The sequence below is a fragment of the Polychytrium aggregatum genome, assembly GCF_025602895.1.
Source record: "Polychytrium aggregatum strain JEL109 chromosome Unknown BJ171scaffold_15, whole genome shotgun sequence".
Lineage (NCBI taxonomy): Eukaryota > Fungi > Chytridiomycota > Chytridiomycetes > Polychytriales > Polychytrium > Polychytrium aggregatum.
The window spans coordinates 677020-698520 of record NW_026516217.1 but is presented as its reverse complement, the minus strand read 5'-3'; the positions used below and the strand labels follow the sequence as shown (position 1 = coordinate 698520).

At 59.8% G+C, this 21501-nt stretch overlaps 5 protein-coding genes across 5 annotated transcripts; 3 read left to right on the top strand and 2 right to left on the bottom strand.

The window, feature by feature from the left end:
* Positions 1-478: 478 nt before the first annotated feature.
* BJ171DRAFT_567589 (Clusterin-associated protein-1-domain-containing protein) lies at positions 479-3962 on the bottom strand (the record flags this gene model as incomplete). Its single annotated transcript, XM_053113474.1, has 9 exons — positions 479-989; positions 1373-1591; positions 1747-1885; positions 2074-2215; positions 2417-2634; positions 2852-2986; positions 3244-3552; positions 3582-3666; positions 3865-3962. 9 exons carry the CDS (start codon positions 3960-3962, stop codon positions 814-816), a joined length of 1521 nt encoding a protein of 506 aa, XP_052967501.1. The 3' UTR covers positions 479-813.
* Positions 3963-4472: 510 nt separating this feature from the next.
* BJ171DRAFT_502060 (uncharacterized protein) lies at positions 4473-7999 on the top strand. The gene is made up of 7 exons (XM_053110745.1): positions 4473-5505; positions 5713-6168; positions 6359-6433; positions 6645-6797; positions 7130-7263; positions 7395-7479; positions 7575-7999. Exons 1-7 carry the CDS (start codon positions 4582-4584, stop codon positions 7740-7742), a joined length of 1995 nt encoding a protein of 664 aa, XP_052967500.1. The 5' UTR covers positions 4473-4581; the 3' UTR covers positions 7743-7999.
* An 838-nt stretch (positions 8000-8837) lies between these two features.
* BJ171DRAFT_73322 (uncharacterized protein) lies at positions 8838-10984 on the top strand. The gene is made up of 4 exons (XM_053115863.1): positions 8838-9207; positions 9637-9919; positions 10062-10663; positions 10824-10984. The coding sequence occupies exons 1-4, from the start codon at positions 8962-8964 to the stop codon at positions 10887-10889; spliced, it is 1197 nt and encodes a 398-aa protein (XP_052967499.1). The 5' UTR covers positions 8838-8961; the 3' UTR covers positions 10890-10984.
* A 760-nt stretch (positions 10985-11744) lies between these two features.
* Positions 11745-11900, bottom strand: BJ171DRAFT_412547 (uncharacterized protein; the record flags this gene model as incomplete). Its single annotated transcript, XM_053107295.1, has 1 exon — positions 11745-11900. A coding segment is annotated over one exon (156 nt), but the record flags the coding sequence as incomplete, so codon positions are not given.
* Positions 11901-14812: 2912 nt separating this feature from the next.
* BJ171DRAFT_502053 (WD40-repeat-containing domain protein) lies at positions 14813-20648 on the top strand. The gene is made up of 10 exons (XM_053110744.1): positions 14813-16245; positions 16772-16933; positions 17122-17211; positions 17706-17798; positions 17961-17994; positions 18093-18165; positions 18374-19266; positions 19522-19642; positions 19893-20079; positions 20186-20648. The coding sequence occupies exons 1-10, from the start codon at positions 15208-15210 to the stop codon at positions 20294-20296; spliced, it is 2802 nt and encodes a 933-aa protein (XP_052967497.1). The 5' UTR covers positions 14813-15207; the 3' UTR covers positions 20297-20648.
* Positions 20649-21501: the final 853 nt, after the last annotated feature.

Here is a 21501-nt window from a genome sequence, read left to right as displayed (position 1 = left end):
CCGCAGCACGTGAGCCGTCGGTGCACGGCCACACAGGCACGGCGCTGCTGGTCGACGACGGATGCTCGCACTGCATTGCCGGACATTACGGCGTATCGCCTCACGACCCAAGGCAATGCAGTGCGATGGGTTCCTGATGCTGTTTCCTCTGCCGACTGCTGCAGCGCCGTGTCTGTCTTCCATTCCTCTCCCCAAAGCTGCTCGTCTCTTGCGGCCGGCTGGACCGATCACTCCCTCGCCGCCCAAACAGACGCCTGCAAACTGAAAGCTTGTCCTGACGGGTGGTCCCGCCTTCCTGCCTCGCCTCGCTCCTGCTCAGGGGCACGTCCAATCGCACTGCTTCGACCGAGGATCCCAAACCTTGCAGCCAGGGCAAGATCACGCAAGCCGCTGGTCCCTCGGCTTCCGTTGGACAGCATACTTCCCACGGAGCTTTCGTGGAAACAGCACCTCCCTTCCTTCCTTCTGCAGACCATCCCGCTCGTATCGTGCTGCTCTCGACCACATCACCACCACCACCACCACCACACCGCGCTGTCGCATCCGACAGGAGACCGCAGCCCGGCCATCGCCTCTGGCACGGGTCCGGCTGTTGTGTGCGGCCCACCCAGCACGGCAGTGTCTCGGGCTCGCTTGTGGATGCTCCTTGTGGCTGCACCCTTGTGCCCGAGCCCCTGACCTCGGCGTCAAGCCTCCCCACTACTTGCTCTGGTCGTCAGCCCAGCAAGGCGCTGGATCGGCCTCTGCCGGGGTGGACTAGGCACCTCGCCAGCCGGCCCCTGTTGGTGCACAGCCGCCGCACACATGTGTCTATCAAAGGCAGTGGCTCCTGTCCCTGACCGCCCTGTCGCCGCCTCCAGGCCCATGTCCCATGTTGTCCCTTCCGGCCTCGCCAGCGGCCCCATCGGAACCATCCTCGCGCGTCGCCATTGCCTCTCCGCCGCTTGTGCCCCCCGTTTCCCAGGAGTGCTGCCCTCCTCTCGATGGTGCTCCAGTGCGGGCGTTTCATTTTGTATCAGCGATCATGGCCGCACGGCGGTCCTAAAAGTCGTTGTCGTTGTCACTCAGCGCCCCAAACTGATCGGGCCCGGTGCCATCGTTGCCAATGTCGCTGCCGTCGCCCTCGTCGTCGTCTTCGTCATCATCATCATCATCGTCGTCGTCGTCGTCCATGTCGAGATTGCCTGGGTGTGGACAGTTCGGAGAAGACCAGGAGATCATGCGCATCAGAGATATGTCAGGCAGGCAATGTCGGTTCCCATGACGTTGCATTTTTGTATGCCTCTCTCAACAATCTACCCATCAACGAATCCTCTCGCCACGCGCGTCCTCAGATGCATGATGCCTCTGTACCATCGCCCACGAGACCTACCTTCGTCGTCATCCTCCTCCTCCTCATCGTCATTGTCGGCATTCCGGTCTTCGTCATCGTCCATATCTTCGCCGGCATCGTCGTCGATAATGTCGTCGTCCGAAAGCCCAGATCCCAGCGAGACTCCGTCTGGCTCGCTCTCGCTGCTGCTCTGGTCCGCCTGGGAGTCTCCGCCAACGGACTTTGGGTTGATCGATCGCGGGTTGCGTCGGCCGGCGGCTGCTATTGTAATGGTTTTGGACGGTTTGCGTTGACAGATGGGTGGATTGATCCGTCAGCCTCGAGTAACCCTACCCTCTGTCGTCACATGGTGTCTGCCACATGCACCTCCTCCCCCCTTCCTCTATGAATGTAGCGGGTGGCCAGAATGTTACCCTTGGGTCGCTTCAGACGGCCGACGCTTTCCTCGTTGTGGGCCCGCACGGTGTCGCGGATTTCCTTGTCGCCCCGCAACAAACGCAGCTCCTCTTCACGGAGCCGGTTCTGCATCTTCTTGAGAGACGACTCTGTTTCCTATTGTCCGTGATCACACACAGTGCATCATCAGTATTTGCCTATGGCGCTGAGTGCCATGAAGGTGGAGAATCGAGGTAAAGAGTGAAACGAAAAGAAAAGAAACGAAAAATAGAGAAGGAGGAATTGGACTGGAGATTGAGGCGGAAAGGCGACGCGGAAGGAGAGCCAGCGGAACACAGTCCCACCTCGAACTTGTCTTGCTCCTGGCGGTTGTATTCGTCCAGCTGCGACTCGAGATACGCAAGGTTGCGGAACTTTTCCATGTAAGTCTCGTACAGCCTTCCGACCTCGACCTCAATTTTCTCGTACTCATCCATGTATGCAGGTCTGTGTGTCGATATCGGCATCAGTACCCTTGACCTGACTGATCTCAACTCCCATCCCGACTATCGCACCACCCACACTACCCATAAGCGCTCCCACTCGCACCTATCACTACTACCCCCTACTTTACACCAAATACCAAGCCTGCCGACTTTGGCACCCTCGTTGCCCCCTCCCTCCGTCACTTCAGCCAGCCATATCCACCTGACGCCTTGGAGACTCTTCAGGCGCTTCTCGGCACGATCCAGCTCCACCTTCTTCTTCTCAATCTTGGCAATGAGGCTGGATTCGTCCGCACCAAGGTTCTCCATCGCGGCCTTGGTAACCGATATTTGCTCGCGGAGATTATGAATCGACTCGTTGACGGCTGCTTCCATGTTTTGGATCTCAAAGGGGCGAGAAATGACGTTGGCTCGGATATCCTGGGATGGGATGGGATGGGATGGGATGGGATGGGATGGGATGGGATGGGATGGGATGGGATGGGATGGGATGGGATGGGTTGGGTTGGGTTGGGTTGGGTTGGGTTGGGTTGGGTTGCGATGGTCGTCACGTTAGGGTACTTCTGAGTAGAAGCATAGCCAAGACGAGGGAGTGGTTACTCGACCCCTGATTCCTGGACGCGCAGCTTTGACCTACCCTGAGTTCCAGCTCCTTTCCGAGCAGATCATAGAGCGTGGCACCCTTCTCCGTGATTTCAGAGGCCAGAGTTCGGCAGATTTTGAGCTGGCCTACTTTGGAAGCAATGTCCAGGGAGGGCACGGTCGTGGCTTCCTGCACACCACGAATATACAAGCGCCGTTTGGATGAGGAGGTTTGCAGCACCATCCACGAGGCAAGCAGGGCCCAGCAATACTGCGTGCGATGTACCCGCTGGCCGCAGCGACTTCCCATCAGAATCGGCATTGGGACCGGACTCTGCAGCATCTACTGCTCACGTCTATTTCCATCCTCTCTCGAGCCATATTTCCCGACGCTGCCATCCACCGTGTAGGAGCGCTTGAGTCTCCTCCTCCCTCAAAACCAAATACACTGCCCGTCCTCTCGACCCCATACTCAACCTCGTCGTCTACAATCTTGATTTGGCTCGCCTGGTACAGGATGTCGGCAATCTTCAGGAGCTCCTTGACGGCGTATCCGTCAGCCATGTAGAGCTTGCGAGTGTTGAGTTTGATGTGCGCCTTTGGTGCCTGGACACGGGCGCATCGCAAGACCGGAGCGGCAAACATGATAAGAGCCGGAATGTTGGGATCAGCAACCAAGCCGGACCAGTCGAGGCTGGCGAAGGCCCTCCTCCTCCAGGCTTCGATTCTATCCGTTGGTCGCGTCTCGGGATCACGCTGGGGGAACGGAGGCTCAAACCGGTTACCATGAAGGTTGCGACGCTCTTGATGAAGAGTACTCGATCCTGCTCGGTGCTCAGGTCGGCCTTGATATCGACGTTGGGATCATAGCTGTTTTACATGCGTCCCCACCATCCGCCGAATATACATAATGTGCACGTCAGACCAAGATGCTTGCAGCCAAACACGGAGCTGGGAATCCTCCCCGACGCTCGTCTCAGTAGCGACTGTTCTCACGCCTTCGACCACCATCCGCTATCAGCGCGACTAGCGCGACAAGATGCACTGTCTGGTGCTCGGGCACGCTACCTCTTGATGAGCCACAGGAGTATGTCGGCCACGAGATCAAAATTGGGTGTTCGGAAGCTATCAATCGATATCAGCTTGGGATAGCCCAGGGCCCTCATTTTCTCCGTGAAAGCTGAGTGTTGGCAGTCAAACAACGTGGCGATCATGTCAGACCTTTAACGGATGGGGTGTGCGAGGCGTGGTGTGGCCGGCGTGGCTGGATGGTGCATGTTGCCTCTATATGCTATCCAACATATATCCAGGCCATCACTTTGACTTGCCTCGGACCTCTCGGAACGACATGGCTGGTTCTTGTGTCTTTGCTTGTTCTGGAGGCGGGGTTGTTGGTTGGCCGTGGACGAGAGATACCCGCGGCAATGTGCTCTTGCGTCGGATCCGGGTTGGAATTTCACACGGCGGGCACGACTATAGTCGTTTCCCACCGAGACGGGTGCCAGCCACACATCCACTCCACACACAATACTCTGGCAGAGTCGCCTGATGGTCATTCGAAGCGAGAAGCGTTCACGGCGAGAGCCAGCGAGACCCCGCGAGAGGACGTGACGCGTCTTCTCGCTCCTGGCCTGGCTTTGGCGGGCCTTTGCCAACACCAAAGCCAGGCTTGTTCCGTGGCCGACTCGAGCTGCAGCCGTCCAGGGCGACCCGAGCCGCCGCCAGCCTCCTGACTCGATAGATCCAGCGCAACTTCTCTCCTCCGCCACAGCGTCGCCGATTCGGATGGTGAGACGGGTCTCGGGTAGGTCGCTCTTCGAGGGTGGTTTGGAGGGCCGTCTCGACAGACACGAGGAACGACATCGGCTCCATGAACTTATACCGTCGGCTCCATCAATTTACACCGTCGGCTTCATTATATGGCCATGTCGAACATTTGCATCCTCACATTGCCCTTGCACCTTTACCGGCAATTCTCGCTCAATCCGCCGCCGACACAATCGCCACAAAGACAGCATCGACCTCGTGAACGATCTGCTGGAGCGGATCCGGATTCCGCTCCGCATCCAGCGGCTGGACCAGTGCGTCCCCGCATTATGGGTCACACTCTTTGAGGGTCTCTTTCAGACTCGACTCAAGGGGATCGATCGATATTCCACCCATGGAGGGCGGGGTGCAAGCGACCGGGAGCAACAGGCCCTCCGCGAAGCCAGCATCAGCAACGTCCGGATCGTGCTTCGAGAGCTCGGCCATGGCATTCTGCAGACAGAGCTGCCCCATCTGTCGGCCGAAGCCTTGGTGGACTTTGACGTCGAGAGCATCTTGGATATCATTGAGATCTTTAGCGAGCTGGCCCGCGTCCTGGATTCGTCCAGGGCAGACCCGGCAAGTTTACAGGGCGGCTCTGGATCTTGGACTCTTGCTCCGTCCGAAATCCCATCGGACCACCCGATGGATCGCATATCCTCGTCGCAGTCGCAGTCGCAGCTGCAGTCGTCGCCGTCGTCCTCCTCTGCTGTATCCGCCCATACTCATCCAACCAAGCGCCGACGACCCACCGGATCGATGCTGCGCGAAATTAGCGACGATGTGGAGCAGTTTGCCGAGGCGCAAAGGGCCTCGAGCCGGTCCGACAGCAGCGGCACCAACGTCGACCTTACTCGGGCCACGCCCCATAGCAAGAGGCGGCGAATCCGATTCGATATGAATGTAAGCGCATGCGCATCTACCGGAGTGGCAGAGACCATATGAGAGGAATGGGCCAGGAGTGCATTGTCCATCGCACGGTATGGCTCTTGGTTTCTGCTGAAACGAACAGCGCGCCAAGCGCCTGTCGATGTCGAGGCTGAAGTCGAAGTCGAAGTCGAAGTCGAAGTTGACTCACTTCAGGCTTCGTCCGGGAACTCCCTTCACTAGGTCCAAGCATACACCCCACCTGTCCTCCGGCTGGAACCTGACGACTCTCCTCACACCAAGGCGCTGAAACTCCGTCGCACTCGTCTCTACAAGGAGCATCAAAAGACCCTGGGTGCCTTGGGCCGCAGCCATCCGGCTGGTCATGAGCAATCCGGCAGCGGTGCGCCGCGGACGCCCGAGTTCCGCCCTCCGCTGCAGATTCGAGATTTCCGACACAAGCTCGCCAGTCCTTGGATCGTCGAGAACAAAGGCTCGAGGCATCCACCCCAAGCAAAAGTTCCCGCGCAGAGTCCGTCGATCCCCGAGCACAACTTTGGAGTGCTGGAGAGAACTGCGAGACGAGAACTCCCGGGGATAGCTGTTCCGGAGAGCGTCCAGACAAAAGCATGGAACGATCAGATCCGTCTGTGGGAGCGGGCACTCGACAGCAGGCTCTATGAAAAGAAAGTCGGTGCGGTAAGTGAGCAGCAAAGCGTGGGGCAGGATATCGGCCGGGAAGGCTGAACAAGTTTGGGCCAAGGCATGGTGTTTTGGGCTCGACTGTGGACAAGAGCGGGCGGAGCTGCCTACCGTTACAACTGCATCATCGTACAGTCCGCGCCGTGTTGATGTGCTCTCGCTGAGACCGATGCAATGGCGGTTCCAGATCCAGCACGAACGCCTCGACTCTGAACGACAGGCACTGCTTCTCGAGAAACAAAGCCAAGAAACCGCCCGACTGGTGAGTGAATGAGTGAATGAGTGGATGAGTGAATGAGTGAGTGAATGAGTCAATGAGCGATTGAATGTGTGGATGTGTGAGCACTGGTTGCCGGCACACTATGGTCAGGTGCAGCCCCGATTGACAGGCAGGCTATGGACTGACCTGGCTGCATACTTGGCTTCGATGCCTCCCCTCGATTATTTCGTGTCTTTGTCGACGGCGATGCCAGCAACACCTCCACAGAGAAAGGCAGGGGCAGACGGATGCCAAGACACAGCTCCAAGAACGGCATCGCATGAGCATCAAGATCGCACACCAACTCGAGCAGGCCCAGGAAGAAAGCGAGAGATTCAAGCGGCGCACAGCTGCAAAGGCCGAGACGGTACGACATGCGACGTGGCTGTCATGGGCTCGCTCGTCATGACCCCGTTACCCGGTCACGTTTGGCCAGCGCCAATCCAGGGACAGCGGCTGCAGTGGCACTCGTTGCCCACGGCCCAGGCACTTTGCCTGGTCGATTGCCATGGGATTGCACAGTCCCCCCCCCCACAGAGCAAGCCATCTTCAGCGCTGGGCATTTGCGTCTTTTCCACAGCATTGCGATTCCTCCACCGGATTGGACCTTGTTGCTGCTCGCACATGTGCGTCGTCCCGCTTCGCCCTGCAACTCCACGATGCTCTGACATGGACTCGCTCCCATTCCGGCCTCCGCAGCTTCTCTCTGGTGTCTATGACCAGTACATCAAGGCCCAGCGACAGACGATCCTGGAGGAGCGAAAGTTTGAAAAGGAGCAGCGCAAGGAGCAAGAGCGGCGCGAGCGAGTAACGCGCGAAGCCCAGGAGAATTAATATCCTTGTTCATGCCGGGAGGTGGGGGGCGGCGGGGCGTGGGGCCGGATTCCCAAGCACGACGCAAGCGAATCCTTAACTTGACTGCCTCGCGGTGGGCTGCGATGACTCTGGCTTTTCGGGATAGCACTTATAGGGGCCAGATCCAGCTACTGGAGGAGCAGCTCCAAGAACTGAAACGCGAAGAGGAAATCGTGAGCAAGGCCCAACGCGAGGTCAGTGAGCAGACGGGGGATGGGTGGAGCAGATCGTGGATGCACAGGCCGGCTGACTTTGGTGTGTCGCTACGACTGTCCCCATGCTGTCACAGGAAGCCCGGCGACGGACCCGAGAAGCCAAGGAGCGCATCCGCATGGAGAACGGCAAGACCAGAGAAAAGCTCCTCGCGGACGCAGAGGAGCGGTTTCTGCGCAAGCTCGATCAGGAGAGCATCTTTGGCGAGAAGCTCGGGTTTCGTTTCCGACCAACGCGCACCTGACTTGCCCCTGCTGACCAGGCGGAAGCCAATGCAGCATGGATGTGGAAGGGAGCCTCCGTGGACAGGCGGAACGTGGTGCTCGAAGCAAGCGACTCGGCCGATGGGTGGTTCGGCAATGTCACAAAACGATGGGCTGCCTGCGTGGCCGTGATCCGAAACAGTATTGCGATGCCTCATGCCACCGCGCCGTGGGAGCCCCGGACACGGACGAGGGATGCAGGGGGCACCGGCCCGTGAAAGACACCAAGGACAGACACCTTGATCTTGCGCGGCTGTGCGCAGACAGGGATGCGCATGTCCGGTGGCAGGCCAATCGCGGGCCAATGGCAAGCCGAAGGGGGGGGACAGAAGAGGAAAGGCGATTGGCGAACGGCGCTGTGGCGAGACGGTGCGCAGCGGCGCCGAAGGGACAGGGACCACGTGGCGGCCCACAGGCCTTGTGGGTGACGGACCGGGGCAGTGATCCGGCCACGGTTGTGTGGTGCGCCGCGCGGCTGGTGCGGAATGGGCTTGCCGCCGCCCCCCAGCAACAGCCAACAGCACGCACGCGCACGCGCGAGCAGGGCCACGGCACAGAGACAACGGCGTGCGGCGGAGCGGCGACGGCGAAAGCGGCATGGCACCAGCGGGCAGCAGCGACAATGGCAATGGCAGCAGCGACAGTGGGGTGGGACGACGAGTCCGGCACTGTCACAGTGCACCTGCAGCAGAATGGAGGAGCGCACAGAGCTGAGCCGGCGACAGTGCCATTCGACAGACAACAGCAACAACAGCAACAACAGCAACAACAGCAACAACAGCAACAACAGCAACAACAGCAACAACAGCACACACTGTGCCGTGTGCCGCGGCCCCGCCGGGCGTTTGTTTGCGTCGTCCGGCGCTGTGTGCCCGCCTCCTCCCGGTTCTGTTCCGCGGCGGCCGTCGTCCCGTCTTGCCGCGCGGCGTCGTTTGCTCGTCTTTGCCCTCATCCGTTTGCATCTCTCCCCCCAGCCAGCACCGAGCCTCTGCTGCTCCTGCAGTCGTCTGTCGCCGGCTGCTTCCTCGCAGGCGCCGCCCTATCCCGCACCCTTCCTGCCGCATCTGCCTCTCGTCGCTCTGCTCGGCTCGGCTCTCTGTGTCCCGGACTCCAATACCGCTCCTGTCGCTTTGTTCCTGTTCTGCCTCCCGCTCTCGTCCCAACTCTGCGAATCCTCCTGCTGTCGCTCTCTAGACCGCCATGAGCTGCATCTACTTTGACGCAAGCAATGCCACCAACTGCAAGGACTGGGTCGTCAACGGCGGCCAGGGCTTCTATCTAGCCCCAAGCATCATCCAGCCGCTCTTTCCCGACCCTGCCTCCTTCAGCCTGTCGCAATACGTGAGCGTTCGAAGCACCTTTCTCTTCGGCCCAATCGGCTCACCGGCCCTCGTCACGGCACTGCTCACCAACCTGACCTGCCCAGCACCTGCCACCGGCACCTTTGTACGTATCTGTCCTTCCCTGAACTTTTCATCCAGCGGCGGTGTGTCTGTCGGCGGTGTCGGCGGTGTCGGCGGTGTCGGCGGTGTATCCCAGATCCTCGCTCTGTGGCATCCACCCGGTGCTGGATCTGTTCCGGCGACACATTCGCGAATATCCCAGCCACACATCCCTGTGTCGTGTGTCGTGTCGGCCGTTGGGCAGCAGCAGCAGCAGCAGCAGCAGCAGCAGCTGTCCAGCTCGCCAACTTTGATGGGTAGCTCTCTAACCCTCTGCTCATCTTGCGTCGTTCGTCTGCTCCTCTCCCCAATCGGCTCGCCAATCTGCCGACTCGGCTGTCTCCCACCGCGCCGTGCTGTCAACCCGTCTTCTGCGACAATCTTCCCAATCATCTCCTCACCATCACCACCACCCCTCTGCTTTGGGCTGCAGTCCCCTGAAGCACCAGCACCCCCGATTCGCTTTACCGAGCAACTGATTTGCGCCAACGCCATCCAGCAGTCCGCCAAGGCCTGTCCTCAAATTGCATACCAGCCCATCTGCAAGCAAATCTGCGACGACAGTCTCACCTCCATCACCAACTTCATCAGCGTCTGTGGTGGAGCAAACAAGGCTACCCTCAGCTACAGCAACTTTACCACCGCATGCCAGTCCTTGGCCAGCCCCACGACCCCGACGTGCATCTCCGAGGCCTACTCCAACACCACAAACTGCGGTAGGTCGTCTGCGTCCGTCGTCTGCGTCCGTCGTCTGCATGACGACGCCGCTACCCATACAGCCCTTGGACGGACACTCGCCCAGCTCCTGTATTGACAGCTACTCCTTGCCTCCTGTTTGCTGGTATTCCCCCCCCCCAGGATTCTCGATTGGCCCTCCTGGAGGCGGCACTGGCGGTCCCGCTGCCCCTGGTGCCCCGCTCCCACCACCCGTCCGCTTTTGCAACGGTATCCCATCCAACAGCCGGCCATCGTGCTGTAACGCCTACCTCTCCAGCCCACCATCGCCATCGCCCACCAACAGCCCCAGTCCGTCGAGCTCTCCGACACCAGCCGCCTTCGATAGTGGCGACATTGGCGGCATCGTCGGCGGCATTGCCGGCGGCGTGGCTCTCCTACTGGTGCTCGGGGTGCTCTTCTTTTTCTGCGTCGTGCGCCGCCGTCGCGAGAAGCTGGCTACCCTGATCAAGGGATCCCGAGACACCCGAGCCGAGTCCAACGCCAGCAGCTTCCGCGACACGGCGAGCCCGCTGCCCCCTCGTCCCTCGATCCCAGGGTCGTCGGGCACGGGCAGCGACTACCAGCAGCAACGCTCGAGCCACAGCGCCACAAACATCTCTAGTGCCTTCAACAAGCAGTGGATTGCCCTCTCGAATTTCGATCCGCGAAGGGACGACGAATTGGAGTTCAAGGCTGGCGACCACATCACGTTGCTGTCGATCTTCAACGATGGATGGGCGCAGGTATGTGCATCTCTTGCACTCGTGATCCGCTCTTGTCTGTCCTCGCCCGACCAGTCTCTGGCTTTTGCGTCCACTCCCTCGCCGAGTCTCGCCTTGTCCTCACTGCCTTGCCGAGACCACCACTCACCGTATATGCGGCCTGCTTCCTTCGTCCCTCTAGGGTGTCAACGAGCGGACAGGCAGTTTGGGTGCCGCTCCTATGAGTCTGTTGCGTGAAATCAACTAGACGTCCCTTTCATCTCCTCCTCCCCTCCCCACCCCACCCGACACCATGCGCAACTGCAAAGAAAAGCAGCACGAGCGACTGCGGTCCTCAGCACATGGACGGCAATGTCTCCAGAACGAGTTGGTGGCCCGGCCAATCAATCAATCGTTTCATCACTTTCTCCTCTCTGCGCTCGAATCTTATTTTGTACTAAAACTCATCATGGTTTGCCTTTCGACCTTGAGGCCTGTATCCGATTCTTTCTCTCCCCCCCCTCTCCTCGTGCTCGCTTTCTCGCCGGCTCTGTCGGTGCTCACTCTCCCTGTCTCCAATCTGTGCTCTGCGCCTTGCTCCTGCACTCAACCCTTCGTAGCGGGCGAGGGACGGCCTTGCTTGCGTTTGCCCCTGGCTGGATCCACCGCATGCTATCGAGCCTCTCAATGTCCAATATGATACAATACATCCCAAATACAGATCCAATCCAGGCATACGGCGTGCTCGAGGACATGTCGTTGGCCTGGCAGGGAAATCACTTGTATTCGATGGCAAGACACCGGCGAGAGTTCCATCGCTCTGAGTGATCGCTTTCTTGTTGGCGTTGTAGGTATTGTTGGTGCTGTTGGTGCTGTTGGTGCTGTTGGTGCTGTTGGTGCTGTTGGTGCTGTTGGTGCTGTTGGTGCTGTTGGTGCTGTTGGTGTTGTTCAGCCCTGTGATTCTTGTTCTCGAACTTGCTCACGATCTTGCCTCATGACGATCCCGCTAGGGGGATTGATAGCTGCCCGACGCAGCTCTACTCGGGGTGGTGTTGCGTGCAGCCTGAAAGGACGGATCGCGCAGGAGATCCAAAACGAGAGATCACTACTTGGATTCGGAGGCGCTGTGGTTGCTCATGCATCGTTTGAAAGCCGACATTTGCTGACGACACAGCCGCCAGTCCTTGGTGTCCCAGTGGCAGTCCTGCAGGGCAATGTGTTCGTCGTAGCAACCGCTCCTCTTGATGCGGGTGATGTAGGGATCCTCGTCGTCATTGTCGTCGGCACCGTTGGCCGCGACTGCAGCTGCGGCCGCATCCTTGGCACTCGAGCGAGCTTGTTCCGGGTCGTCCGAGGGCATGTCCGTTAGATTGGCGAGAAGGCGAGGGCGTGTGGGGTGGCGAGGAGCCTGGGCGAGGGCAGATGGACAACCGCAGATGGACAATCGCACGGCAGGGCAGAGGACGATGAAAGGACTGCGGCTGGTCGGCGCCGACAAAGGCCGGGACAAAACCTGACTCTGAGTGCATGTTCAGCAAGCGGATGGGCTGCACTCTCCTTCCCGCCATGCCCTGCTCACCCCTTCTCTCGCTGGCACCGCCTGTGCTTGAATCCTCCGACCACCGTCCCCATGGTCGCTGCGCGGGGCTCTTGGGCTTCTCGGCAGGCAAGCTCGCCAGGGACAACAGCCTGCATCCATGGGCCAGGACCATTTGGTCCACAATGCCTTTCCCGCCATCCTCTGTCGTCGGTGCGAGATACCGCCAGCCCGTGCTGGACCCACCGAGGGTCCCGGGGACATGCTCCGGCTTCGTTGGACATGTCAATGCTATGCCATTTCCATTTCAACTCTATTTCAACTCCATTTCAACTTCATGCCAAACTCCATGCCAAACTCCGCGCCAACCCGCGCTTTCTCCCCTCCCTTCCTCCTCCTCCTCGTCTGCTCCGACCAAGTCGTTCCTGAGGCCTCGATGCATGGCAGAGGCGGGCAGACCCCCAAGGAGAGAAATTCCCACCTTACAGTACCCAGCCGTGGGGCAGAGTCTTGGGGGGGGGGAGAAATGCAGGGGGATGCAGGCTCGGCCGGGAACAGACCTGAACTCTCTCGGTGCCGGCGCAGATTTCGAGGACGCCACTTTGGCTGCTGGCGGACTGGCGGACTCCCCCCCCCCAGCCTCCCTTTGGTCTTCGTCTCCTGCGCAGAAAACGAGGCTCCGTAGACAGCGGCACGAGCGGCAGATGCGGAGGAGGGGGGTCCATCGGGGCCGTTTGCGAGTTCCCATGGCGCTGCTTCAAGTCACCTGCAAGACAGGCCGCTCGTGATGACTACAGGCGGCGGCATGGGTGTGTCCGACGTGTGCTTTGGCAACAGGGCGAGCGATGCGAGAGATGCGAGCGATGCGAGGGATGTGGCCGCACTCGATCAAATGCACCGCTGTTGTGCTTGATCAAGCCGTTCTTGGTCGAAATGTCCGCGCGTCCGTGAATCCTCCACTCCATCATCTCGCTGGGAGCCGATCGACTTGCACATCATGATCGTGCTTTTGGTTATGTTCATGTCGCGACGTTGGATTGTGGTGTATCAAATTGAGGTTGTGGTGTATCAAATTGATGGAGGTTGTGATGTATCAAATTGATCGGCACTCACTCCCGCACGAGCATACTCGATCGACTCAGGCGACGGGACTACGTTCCTTGCTCTGTCTCCACGGGAGCGGTTGTCATTGCAAGCGATGTGGGAGTATTATCATCAAGATAAACCTCTGTAACAAAACACCATGCTGCATTTGTGGTTCCCACCCTGTCGCTGACAGCCGGCGGACACTGAGCCCATGCCACAATGCCGACGGCCCGCCGTTGCTGGTGGCTTTGTCACTCGATCTGCTCTGTGCTGGATGCCGCCATGTCGCTCATGCTTGTGCCTCCCATGAACCAACTGCGTATGTTCATGTCCTTCATGGACCCACCGCTCATGGTCATGCCTTCTGCGGCCCAACTGCTTGCGGCCGTGCTGAGCATGGCACCGGCCGCCTGCCGTTCCCACAGCGGCGCTCCCCATCGTCACCGACACCGGTTTCTTCGTGCGCCGTTCCTGTTCTGAGGCCGGACAAAGCCCCCACGGGTCGGGAAAGCATGCTATTGCCTCCGCTGCCTCCGCCTGGGCCGAGGGGGTTCGCTGCCTCCGCCGGCTCAATCGGGCTGCATTCGCTGGCCGTACCAGCGGGGTGCTGCCCGGCTCCGTCCCCTCTCGCTCAGTTGTGCTGATTCGTGATTGGGCTTGACTTTGTTGATCGGCAGCTGCATCGTCGCTGCTCTCCCAACCCGTATATGAATATTGCCGTTGCTCTGCCGATCTGCACACCGACTCGATCACCCTGAATCGACTACCTGCCGAGCCACGTAGCCACATACTAGCACTTGAGCAGCCCGTCTTGCCCGGGGGGGATCTTGCCCTCCAATCGCGCTTACATCAACCTCGGCTAGTCCCTCTCCAGTAAAACCCACCGAGCTGCCCCCGCTCCCTTCCTCAGCACTTCACCTCTCTGCCCTTGCCCACTCCCCCCCAGCATCTGCTCGGACAGTGCCTCGGCTCTCGACAGAACTCGCCACCCCAGAGCGATCGACAACATCGTCGCGCTTCTATCAAGGTACTTGACGTTCGAGTGCTCAAGAATTGATTGACTGCCCTGCCTCACCAGCCCGCTGCATTGCTCTCTGGCTTTCTGGCTTCCCTGGCGACTGCCCTGGGACTGCTCCTATCATCGATCGCTATACTGCATCGGCCTTCTCTTCCTCTGCCCAAGACACGATCGCCTTGACATGCCCCTCCCCCTTGCTCCATCGCTCCTCACCACAGGGCCAAGGCCGCTGCAACACGTCCTTGTGTCCGCCGGGCTCCTGCTTATTCTTTGAGTTTCTGTGAGCGGCCGACTGGCCACACGCCAAAGCAATCTGGGCCACGGCCGTCAAACGGGGACTTTGTAACTCATCCTTTCTTCGATCTGCCGTCGCCCGTCCAGCCCAGTGCGGCTTCGCTCGAATCGCTCTCCCTGGTTGCGTATCTCGCACGGCTCTCCTCCCGGCTACTGCCCCCCCCCCAGATCGCACCGCCAAGGCTCTCGACCATCACCCTCCCCTCGCACCCAGGACACGGCTCCCCCGCTTCTGGACTGCTTTTCCACGGTAAGGGTGGCTGTTGCCGTTGTGCCATGTCTAGCTCGGCTGGCTGCTTGAGAAGCTCTGCCGTCCGGCCGGCCGCCAGCAGTGTCTGTTGCTCTGCATCGAATCCTGTTTCCACGCCGGCCTTTGCGCTGTGGTTTTCACGACGGCGATGATGCCACCGGATCGAGGCCACCCGTCCTTCGTCGTCCTGTCGTCCTGTTCGTGCCTGCAGGGGCCAAATCGCCCGGCCCCGGCCCCGGCCGTCTCGTTCGGCCTCGGACTACCTCTGTGCCGTGCTCTGGCCTTCGCAAACGTGCAACACCCCGAGCCGGTCCGCAACCGCCGCCACCGTCGAGGGAGAGAGAACGGGAAGCCATGTGCTGCGGACCCGCTAACCAGCCTGTTTCTGCTCCCTGCTGCACATGGATGCTGCCGGCAGCAACGACTCCGGCGGTCGCATCATGATATCGGGCCGAACCGCATCCAACTCGCCTCTAGCGTACCCTGTCTCCACACCCAACACCGCACGCAAGCTCTCTGCGCTGCCGCACGCTGCCGACCCATCCCCATCTGCCAAGTTTGCCTCAGTCGCCGCCATGGCCCCGCTGCCCGATGGCTCCGACCCAATGGCGATCGAGCCCAATCACGACTCTCTCCATCCGGCTGCCGATGCCACCCCACCAGCGACCCTCACAAGCGCCCCACGAGCCGAATCGCCTGTGCACAGCTATGAGCAGATCGACCAAGAGCCCACAGAAGCCTCCCAGGCGATCGCGGGTGGTGAGCAGCTCGGGTCTCTCTCCAAGCCCGTCTCCTACTCGCCGGTTACCGGTGTCCCGATCTCTGGATCCCCGGACCTCGTCCAGCCATACGTGTACCCTGAAGCCGAACAAAAGCTCGGTTCCAACGGTGCCGCCGAAAGTCCAAAGCACCACCCCGCTCTGGATCCCACCAGGCTCGACCAGCCCGTCGTCCCAGCCAACGGCACCAGCAGAGGCAATGGCAGCAATAGCAACGTCGGCAGCAGCGCTGGCATGGCGGCTTCCAAGTCCGCTGCCGATTCCCCCGAGCTCATTCACCGTAGCTCACCGGCCAAGGACGACCTCAAACCAGCCAGCGACACATCGGACGCCGTCGCCGAGCCTGCCCTCCACGCGGCCATCTCATCATATGCGCTGGTTCCGCAGGAAGACTTTGAGGCACACGATTTTTATTCCCGCCAGAAGGCCCTGCACGATAAATCGCAAAAGCCAAAGGACCGCGATGGGACCGATCCCGACGTTGCGCTGCTCTCGGAGTCGACCGCCTTAGGCGGCCTCCCCAAGAGAGCCCGCAGTCCGTTCAGCTACTCCGGCCCGCCTGACTACGTCGATCGGATTCGGGAGGACATTGTCGCGATGGAGCGGTCGCTGCGGCAGCTGCAAAAAGAACGGCACGAGCTCCAAGCCAGCTATTTGAAGGTACCCGTCCGGCCCCGTCTGACCTCGACTTTGAAGGGTGTTGCGCCTTGCCTTTCCGGACGTGCGGGGGATATTGACGTTGGAGATCGCCTCCTCTGCCGAGACGCTCGCAAAGAGTGTCCGTGCTCTCCACACCCCCGCTTGCATCCGTAGCTGTTCCCAATCCACCAACCCGGGCTTTGATATCCGGCTGCTCCTCTCTACGTCTCCGCACCCCTCACCGCCGCCATGATCAACTTGCCCCCATCGCATCGCTTGCCGATCCCACCTTTCATACAATGCTCCTGTCCCCTCCCACGGCGGCGGTCTCGCCCTCGCCCCGCCTCGCATCTCCCCCCAGTGGCCTTTGTCCGTTTCGCCTTCTTTGCAGCACCCCCCTTTCTTGTTGCTGTCGTTTGTGTCTGGATTGCTCGCCATATGACTGTTCGTGCTCAGCTCCGATAGACGGCCGCGTCTCCTGAGTCGGGTCCCTGTGGCTCTGCTTCAGCCTGATCTAATGCCCGCCCCCTCTCTCTCTCTCGCCTAGTACTATGAACAGTACTCTAGGCTCAAGATCGAGAATGCTCGGTACGTTGATGCCAGCGCACGGTATCGGGGAATCATCAACCAGCTGGTGCCAATGGTCAAGCCTCAAATCCAACACGGCGTTCAGTCAGATATGCAAACGATCAAGGAGTTCTTGGAGCAGGTTCGTCGTGTGTTGCACAACGGCTCGGCAACACCCTCGGCAACATCTTTGAAGGGGTCATGCTATTTCCTTCGCAGGCAAACGGGCGCTGCGGATGTAGATTACAGCCTTGCTTTTGCACTGACGAATTGTGCGTGCGCCCCCTTATCGCCCGTGCTGTTGTCGCTCCATCGCTCTCCTTTCACCAGCCCCTTCCGACACCACAACCGGCATCATCGTCTTTCCCCTTAGCAAATCCATCCTCGCAGCCCAAATCATCAACGGCGTTGTCTGTGAAGGTACGCCATTGCCCCGTCTGCCCCCCCCCTCACTCCATATTCGCCTTGACGGCGCTGAGTGGACACGTGTGTGTGTTGCGGCTCGCTTTCGAGCCCAAACATCCAACCCATAATCTGGCGCTGCTGACTGGCGTGTGGACATTGCGCTTCGCACTCGGTCTCGTCCGTCGATCGCTTTGCCACTCGCCACTTGCCACTCGCCACTCGCCACTCGCCACTCGCCACTCGCCATGTAACTCATCCTTGGATTCGCCAATTCTCGAACGAATGTTCTCTATTTTGGATCACTGCTTCTCTTGGTTGACGGCTCGGCTTTGGATCGACTGCCCAATCTTTCGCCGAATGTTCTCGATCGTTGGACGACCGCTCCGATTCTTTGACGAAATCTCGGTCGCTCCTCCTCCCCCTCCGTTCAAATCCGACAATGATCATTTCCGCCCACTCCCCCGAATCCGATCTGGACTGTCAACCCAATCATATGTCGTTCCAATCAGATCGAGACGGATGGCATTCGGAGTGGCGCCCCAATCGCGACAACGCCGCCCTCCGTTCCCGATGTCAGTCTCAAGCGCAAGTTCCCTGAAGAGGTAGATAGGTCGTTTCCGGTCTTGCGCCTGGCTCCCTGTGCTGGTTTCACGGCCATCGATACCTTTTGCTGGCTCTCGGATGAGTGCCAGAGCTGACGTCACTCCGTTGTCCCTTGCTCGGTGGCTCCATCCCAATCTCGATTCTCGCCCTCTTGGAAGCAGACCTCGTTCCCGGTTCTTACTTCATCAGTCTTTGGTAAGCCGCGCTCCCCCCCCCTCCATCGGTTGGACTTTGCCCAGCAAGTGTCCTTTGCTACAATCCCATCGTTGCTCACGCGCACTCCAATTGTTTAGATGCAGACATGGCCTCTCGGGCGGCCCTACGCTCGAAAAAGACCGATGCTGGTCCGCCAAAGTTCGATGCTGGGTGAGTGTCGATGGATTTCTTGCGGAATCGTTCTCGGCAAGTGCCCGATTGTACTTGCATCGGGTCTGTCGAGCTCGCCATATCGCAACGAGCGCGTTCTGCTTCGCTTGGCATCGATCAAAGCTTTATCAAGGCCCATGCCACGTAACCTACAACGGCGTTCCATGTTTCTGACACCGTTGTTCTTGTGCCCTGTCGCATTTTCCAGACCGGCAGCTACAGATCCTCGCTTCCTCGGCCACATCCCTCCAGCTCCTGAAATGACACCGACTCGATTCTCGGCATATCCCGTTGCGTCTGTGCCCAAGTATTCCCAACCCTTCCCCCATGTTGGCTCACAGGCGGTGGTATCGTCTCCCGCCAATGATGGCCGCGTCCCAGCAGGAGTCCCGAAAATGCCGCCTCAGACCCAAGTTCCGCCTGGCGTGCAGCTGCCGGGCCAGCCGATAGCGCAAGCCTCGATCTCACCGGCGAATCGTGGCCGAGTCGTATCAAGCACTGGTCCGGGCATGCCGCTTCCGGCTGTCGCTGGGGGCCCTTTTCCCGGCGCACACCGGTCCGGCGCCGCCGCCGCCGCCGTCGCTGCCAACCGACCCGAGGGCTGCCCGACCAAGGTCACGCAGAGCCTGGCTCTCCCTCACGGCGACACCGTCTGCGCCATCGCTATCTCGGTCAACAGCCGATACATCTTCACGGGCAGCAAGCTATCGCTGAAGATGTGGGACTACGAGCACAAGGAAGGCAAGATCGGGAAGTGTATCCACGCGCTGGACTGTTTCGCCGACCTGGGGCTCGGGGTTGTGCGGGCACTCAGACCAACCCGTGACGGCAAGCGACTACTTGTTGGTGGCGAAGGCTCGCACCTCGTGGTCATCGACATTGAAAAGGGTCTGGTGGTGACGTGCAAGCTCAAGACCCAGAACGTGGCCATCTACAGTATCCAAGTCAGCACGGATAGCCGTCTGGCCTACGCGGCTTGCGGCGATGGCATCGTCCGTATCTGGGACCTCTATCAGGGCAAGATCGGTCGCACACTGTCGGGACATACCGATCTCATCACCGGCGTAGCGCTGACGCCGATGGGCGATCAGTTGTTTACTGGTAAGCATTTCCGCACCCTCCTGCTATTTTTTCATCACGGAAATATGGGACAACCAGGGCGAGGTGGCTCGCCAAGGGGAATCAGGATCCAGCCGGCTGCTTTGGCTATCACCAAGGGCCACAGCTTCCTCCAGGATGTGCCAGATAAACTATGGATCCCAGCACGTCGAGACACATGGCGCAGGATACACGGAGACAGCATCGACACACATCGAGACAGGCTGAGCTCTAACGCCTATCGCCTATCGCCACCAGCCTCGCTTGACAGAACCGTACGCGTCTGGGACATGGACTCGGGCGAAGTCGGCAAATGGCATTTCGGCTCTCAAGTCTTTGCCCTGGGCATCTCGCCTGTGCGGCCCAATATTGTCTGCGGGTAAGTGTCGAGATGGGCGGGGGCGCGCGAGAGCGGACATAACACTGCGGTCTTGTCGGGTTGTGCGAGGCGCTCGTTCACCCTGGCTCTTTCATATCAGCTGGCCACCTGTGGTCCATGGGATCACCGGCTGTAGAGCAGTCTTACTTGGTGCGCGGATCGGTTGCCGAGCCTTACAACATGCGTCGCTTCGCTTGCCCCGCGGTGTATATGCTTTCCCACACCCTCGCTAATGTCCTGCCATCTGCAGCCTCGAGAACGGCGAGGTCGAGCTGGTCGATGTCAACGACCACGACGGGCTCTCCAAGAAGGGCAACAAACACACCCAGGCGATCCTGACGGTCAAGTACGCCCCGAACGGCGAGTGGCTGATCACTACTGGCCAGGACTGCCGATGGATCATCTGGTGTGCAAAGGATCTGGGTGCGCTGTTTGCGGTAAGTGCCGGTGGCTTGGTCGGGTCTGATGCCAGATGATGGGCTGTCCAGCTGACGAAATCTCGCCCTCGCCTCCCCCAAACCTGATGCAATGTCTGATCAACAGCAATCCACGGGCGGCCAGCCGATCCTGGCGTCCGAAGTTTCGAGTTGCGGCAACTACTTTGTCATCTCGTCCGGAGACACCAATGCGTTCGTCTATACTGTGAAGTACTAGATGCGTCCCGAGGCCGTCGTGGCCCTGTCTCCGGTTTCGAGGGAGCTCATAGTCGCTTCCCATGCTGTAGCAGTCCTTGCTCCTGGATAGCCGACATTGACTCTGCCCAACGCTTGCTCCGTTCGCTTGTGCGCCCCCCCCCCTGGTTCTTGGGATATGCGATGGCTGATCTGGGCATGTCCGTGGCCATCCGGCAGCCTCCTCGCTTCGAGCCCGAGGAGAGTGGTATATAGCTGGCGCACGGCGTGTCTGTGACGTTTGCGTGTCTTGTTGCCCACATGCTGACCGCCGGGTGAAATACACTCTCGGGCTGCTTGATTCTGGCGACATGACTCGGTGCGGCAGCTTGAGCACATCCAAGTTGGCCGGTCAACGAACAGAGTGTGTTTGTCTGGTGATGGCGCGGCGATCGAAGTCAGAGCCGACACAGATGCTCCAAGACCCGACGAGCGCCGTGAACATTTACATGCAGCAAATAATGCCGCCACCGATCAGGTCGTCGGTATCGGCACTTCCACCACCATCGGTATCACTGCCATCTCCATCGGTATCCCTGCCACCTCCATCGGTATCACTGCCCCCTCCATTTGCGCCCTCGGCTTTGTCGCAGCGCCAAATCGGGCGTGTTCTTTGGTGGTGTGATGCCCTTTGCTTCGTTGGCGCCGATCGGCGAACAGATCCTACGCTGCTGCTTGCCCATCCAGTCTCCGGTCTTGCCGAGGTTTGATATCTGCGCTTCCTCTGCCTGCCAGCACCCCGCCTGCTCTGGCATATATATATATACGGCGCCGGATTTTCCGGCAGCCCGGGCATCCTGGCTGCGCTCTCCTCACCGCCCTCTGCCTCAAACACCGCCGCCGCTCTTTCTGGCGCCGACCCAGTCTTGCTCATCCAGCGCTTGCCATCGCATCGGCCTTGGCTCTTCTCCTCCATCGCCCCAGTCGGCCTGGCTCGCCCTCCATCCACACCCTTTGCCGCCGCTCCCTGCTTTGCCCGTGGACTCTGCGGCCCACCAGCTCCCATCCACAGGCCGTCTGAGCGATCCCTGAGGTGAGGTTTGGCTGTTTGGCTGTTTGGCTGGTGTTTGCCATCCGACACCGATGCCCAGATTAGCCGCTGGCAGATTGCCGGACATCCGCTCACACCACCACATGCCCGGCCTTCTCTCCTGTAGACCCCGGCAATACGCCGCTTGCTGTCGACAT